The 5777-nt window shown below is 37.4% G+C and overlaps 1 protein-coding gene across 1 annotated transcript; it reads left to right on the forward strand.

Annotated features, from left to right (window-relative positions):
• Positions 1-1095: 1095 nt before the first annotated feature.
• Cbr-dyf-5 lies at positions 1096-5547 on the forward strand (the record flags this gene model as incomplete). The annotated part of the gene is made up of 10 exons (XM_045241993.1): positions 1096-1124; positions 1318-1410; positions 1527-1626; positions 2582-3043; positions 3091-3171; positions 3219-3450; positions 4058-4118; positions 4206-4297; positions 4390-4527; positions 5420-5547. The coding sequence occupies 10 exons, from the start codon at positions 1096-1098 to the stop codon at positions 5545-5547; spliced, it is 1416 nt and encodes a 471-aa protein (XP_045097504.1).
• Positions 5548-5777: the final 230 nt, after the last annotated feature.

The raw sequence follows: 5777 nt of genomic DNA on the forward strand, positions 1-5777 counted from the left end.
ATTTTGCCTTTTTTCGAATTAGCTGTTATTCAAAAATTCTGGTTTTCTTTCTTTTTTTGTATTTTTTCTCACGACATCATAAATTTTAGTCTTATGAGTAAGTAGGTGGATTTGTTTGTGGGAACTCACTATTTCTGACTATATACGTCATCTCCACCATTCCCCTCATGGTGGCGCCATGGTGTATTGGCTAGAGCGATATTCTTTTGCCAGCAAGGTGTTGGTTCGAGTCCGGCTCCGGTCAACTTTTTTTTTCTTTTTTATGCTTTTTCTGAACCCTCTCTAATTACCTGCTCTCCTTCGAAAAGTGCAGAAGCCCATTTTCTCTACCTTACCTCATTCTTTTCCAACTCTTCTCCTTGCACAACCACCTCTGACAGAGGGCTCTTTCCCTTCACAAAATATCCCTAACCCGTTTCTTATTCTTCTTCTTCTCCATTCCTTCCTCTTCTTCTTCTATTCCAAATGTTCGCTCTTTTTCTCTCTAGTTTTCCGTGAGTGCTGCTCTAGCGGTGAGCCCCTCCTCGTTACCATAGACACCAAAGACTCTTTGCTGCTGCTCCGTGAGCACACCACCCGAGTTGTGTGCTCCTCAACTTTCTCTTTTTATGAGTGAGAGCTCACTTATTTTTCCTCTTTTTTTTTCTTCTTTATTTGTTGCTTGAATACCCCTTGGGTTATAGATTTTTCTGTCTTTTTTTTGGAATTTTAAGCCAATTTTCAGCTAATTTTTTTGTATAAGTTTCAGCTACTTTTCAGCCTATTTTTCTCTCAAAATGTTATTTTTAAATGTCGATTGGCTCTTTTTCAGCCAACTAGACTTTTAGAGGAAATTAAAAAATTTCGCAAAAAAAGTTTTTTTTTTGAATTTTTCTAAAATTTTCAAATTTCCCGCCTCTTGTTTTCATATTTTTAGGCTTTAATTTGTCTGAAAATTGAATTTTTAGTTCCAAAATTTCTAAAAAAAAAAACTTTTTTCAATTTTTTTTTTCGAAATTTCAAAAATTTCTAATTTCCCGTCTAATTTTTTTTAGAAACGGGTTGAATCGGAGCAAACTACAAAGACTACAAAGACTACATAAACTACATTGAACAATGTCATCGGCCGTAAAACTTGCGGATCGGTAAATTTGAATTTTTTTGAATTTCAAATTTGGCGCCAATTTTTTTGAATTTGCACAATTTCGACCTACTTAATTCATTGTTACTTGTTACGAAATATTTAGGACAGGTGAAAAGTATACAAATGAGGAAAGTTTGCTCTATTGGCGATTTCAAAAAGTTTTGGCGGGAAATTCAAAAATTCAAAACTTGCAGATACCTGATGACAAAAAGGCTAGGAGATGGAACATTTGGCGAAGTCATGTTGGCCAAAAAAATCGATACCGGCGATCGAGTAGCTATCAAACGGTAAGTGCGCTCCATTGGACAACGGTCGGAAAATGCGCTCCACCGAAAATTTAGTAGATTTTGCCTTTTGAATTCTGCTGTTGCAAATGCGCTCCAGAGAACAAAATGTTTTTCAGAATGAAAAAGAAGTTCTACAGTTGGGAAGAGGCGATGAGTCTTCGAGAAGTGAAATCACTGAAGAAATTGAATCACCCGAATATTATTAAATTGAGAGAGGTAAGGAAAATAATCTGATTTTTTTCTGACCTAAAAATTATGTAATATGACGTTAAGTGCGCTCCACTGCACTTTTGGTGTTTCTCCGAATTAAGTGGTCTTAATTGTGTCAAAGTCATACTGTAGGCTAGAAATTATGCCAGAGAACTCTGCCGTAAATTTGAGCAAGTGTAAGCAAATGCGCTCCATCGAACTTTTTCTTATAACTCGCTTCTAGATGCTCTAATGTCGCTCAAAATTGTCAACTTAGCTAAAAATGACGTCAGAGACCTTCCAGACAATTTTCAAGATAGTTGCTACAAATACGCTTTTCCGAACTTTTGTCACAACTCGCTTCTAGATGCTCTAATTTTGCTCATAATTATAAACTAGTCTAGAAATGAGGTTAGAGATCTTCTAGCCAATTTTCAATGTATTTAATGCAAATGCGCTCTACCGAACTTCTATTATAACTTGCTTCTGGAAGCTCTAACTATGCTCATTATTATAAACTAATCTAGAAATGATCTTAGAGACCTTCCAGCCAATTTTCAAGTCGTTTCTACAAATGCGCTCCACTGGACTTTTCTTATAACTTGCTTCTAGAGGCTCTAATGTAATTCAAAATAGTCAACTATGATAGAAATGATGTCAGAGACCTCCAGGCAATTTTCAGGATGTTTTTTGCAAATGCGCTCCACTGAACTTTTGTCATAACTTGCTTCTAAATCCTATGATGCCGTGCATAATTGTAAATTAGTCTAGAAATGATGTTAGATAAGTGTGGAGCAACTTTCAAGATACTTATTGTTACAAACCGTGATCTACCGGTTCAGCCATTTTTTTGCAAACGCGCTCCACCGAACATTTGTCATAACTCCCTTCGAAATAGCGGTACTTTGATGAAATTTTCACAAGATATGTAAAAATTAATTTCAAGTTGAAATTTCAAAAAACTTCCAAAATAAGTTTCCAGGTGATCCGAGAAAATGACATACTGTACTTCGTTTTCGAATTCATGCAAGAGAATCTCTACGAATTGATGAAGGACCGAGACCGTTACTTTCCGGAGTCAGTAATCCGAAATATTATCTATCAAGTGCTCCAAGGACTCTCGTTTATGCACAAAAACGGATTTTTCCATCGAGATATGAAACCAGAAAACATCATGTGCAATGGAACAGAGCTAGTGAAAATCGCCGATTTCGGATTGGCCCGAGAGATTCGATCTAAGCCACCGTACACCGATTACGTGTCAACTAGATGGTATCGAGCACCAGAGATCTTGCTCCGATCCACTTCTTACAATTCTCCAATCGATATTTGGGCCCTCGGATGTATTATGGCTGAGCTCTACATGCTCCGCCCACTCTTCCCTGGAACATCCGAAATGGATCAGTTATTCAAGATTATATCGATCCTAGGGACTCCTAATAAGGTATTCTGAACATTTGAATATTCTAGAAAAATCAAAAAATAATTTAGGACGACTGGGCCGAGGGATACCAGCTAGCATCGGCGATGAACTTCCGGTTTCAACAGGTGGTAGCCACTCCAATGGAGCAGGTTTGCATTCTTTGAAGTGTCACAGTTCTATAACGTCGCAGTTCCAGGTTGTCAACACAATTAGCAAGGAAGGAATGAAATTAATGATGGATATGATGTTGTGGAATCCGGAAAAACGGCCGAACGCCAATCAAAGTTTGAAATATAAATATTTTCAAGTTTCCGAAAAACTCGGAGCACCAGTTGTCAGTCAGCCGGCACCCGGAATCACACGAAAAATGAGTGCGGCTTCTGTCAAAAGCGACACCAAGGCGATGACGGCAAAAGCGGCCAAGGTAAGTGCGCTCTACTGAACTTTTAGCTTTAACCCCCTTTAGAACAGTTCAGAAAAGCGTAAACTTCTGAAATAAACGATATGTGTTGTTAGAAACCGTGATCTAGCGGTTCAGCCATTTTCTTGCAAACGCGCTCTACCGAACGTTTCTTATAACTCGCTTCTATTTGCTCTAATGTCGCTCATAATTATGAACTATGCTAGAATTGATGTCAGAGACTTTCCATGCAATTTTCAAGATATTTGTTGCAACTGCGCTCCGCTGAACTTTCACTGCAACTCACTTCTTTTGACCTCAATCGCGTTCAAAATTTCTCAGTAGACTTTGCGTACTCTGATAAACTATTTTCCGAATTTTCAAAGCGATCCGACCATTTTCAGCAAACGCGCTCCACTGAACTTTTGCTATACCTCTCATTCTTTGGGCTCAATCTCATTGAAAATTTTGGAGAATACTCTTCTTATTCTAAAAACCTATTTTCCAAAACTTCAAAGCAATCGGACCAGTTTCAGCAAATGCGCTCTACTGAACTTTTGCTATAACTAGGCTCAGAATAATCGTACTGGGCTCAAATTTTGACAGAATTCTAACCAGAACTCATTTGTTTTCAGAAGGACTACATTGGTTCCGAAAACGTCTCTCCACAACAGCCACCACCAAAAGTCATCGAACGTCATGCGAACCGGAATTTACCATTGAAAGATACGATATTTGAGAAGTAAGAGAAATTTGTGAAAAATCGATTATTGATTTTTTCAGACCCGACCCGAAACCGTTGGCGCCATCGAAAACGAATGAGACAAAGCCGACGGCGAAGGAGATTTATATGTCAAAGAGTAAATATGTTCCAGGTAATTTTAAAAACCATTTTACTTTCAAATCAGTTTGACATGTGCAAATGCGCTCCTCCACTCTCTATTATTTTTTCTGTTTTTCGTTTCAGGCCAAGTATCAAAAGACCCTCATCATCATAACCAAATCATGACAACGAATGGACTGACGGGAACTACAAAAACGACAAATTTCAGTGCCAAAAAAGAGGGACGAACAGCCGTTCAGACAAGGTTCGAGTATGCGTACGGTTCGTCGTTTTGTTGGTACACCTACCCTCTTCTACTCCTTTTCGCCCGTTTTTTTTTCGATTTTTTGCTTTAAGACTTTCATTTTGTTCTTCATTTGAGCATGATTACGGTTTATTGCGAAATTTTGCATCTTTCTCAGCAGAGCGCGGTTGCGCGGCGCCTCTCTTTGAAAATATGCACCAAAAATCGGTTTTGTCGTTTTTCAACAAAAAAATTTGAACAAATTATTTACTAGACTAAAACACAGAAAAAACCAGACAGAAATTTTGAAAAAATGCTAAAAAGTTTTTCTGAAATTTTTTAATTATTGAAAAAAAAATCCCAAAGTTGTAGGAATAGCTAATTTCAAGCGGGTCAAGCGATTGTAAGCTTGCAAAGACTTAAAATTTACAACCAAACCGCTCGAAATTCAGCTTGGAGCTCTTTTCTAAGTGGAGCGCGGTTGCGCCGCGCCTATTTTGAAAAATTGCACTGAAAATCGAATTTTTGTCGGCTTTTGACGAAAAATTTCATTAAAAAATTGTTTATTAGGCAAAAACACATAAAAAAACACACAGAAATTTCAGAATGATTCGAAAAAAAATTATTTCAAATTTTTGTAAACCAGCTATTTTCAATCGTCTCAAGAAATTTTTTTGTCTAAGGAATTTTTGAAATTTTTCAAAAAGGTCTCAGAACGGAAGCTACCGCAACCTGAAAAAAACGAAATTTTCCGGTTTTTTTAAATCGATTTTCTAACGATTTTCCACAAAAAAAATAGAAATCAATGAAATTTTTTCGCCCGATTTCCAGCTTTCTCCTTGAATGCTATTTTCCTTCTCTCGTTCTCAACCATGTCCAGAAAATAAATTAAAAAAAAAAAAAAATTTAACAAAAACCAAAATTTTCCAGGATACATCCCAAACTTCGGAGCAAAACCGACCAATGCAAATAACAAAAGTGCATCGCCAAATCACCATTCAGCAACGTCGCCAAACAAACTGACCAACGCGGGTCGCGTTGATTGGGCATCGAAGTAATGATTATGCTATTTTTCTCTAATTTAGACAATTTTGGAACTCTCTAACTTCTAAATCACGAATCAGCTCATTTTGCCGGTTCGAATGAGTATAAAGACGCTTGGGTCCCGCCACGAAAACTACAGTAATCCTAAAAAACGTTCAGAATCTAGTCGTGTTTAGGCTTATTTTGAAGCTCTCGGCGAGCTGAACAAAGTTTGATATTTCAGATACATCAAGTGACAACGTCC

This window comes from Caenorhabditis briggsae (assembly GCF_000004555.2).
Source record: "Caenorhabditis briggsae complete genome, chrI, whole genome shotgun sequence".
NCBI lineage: Eukaryota > Metazoa > Nematoda > Chromadorea > Rhabditida > Rhabditidae > Caenorhabditis > Caenorhabditis briggsae.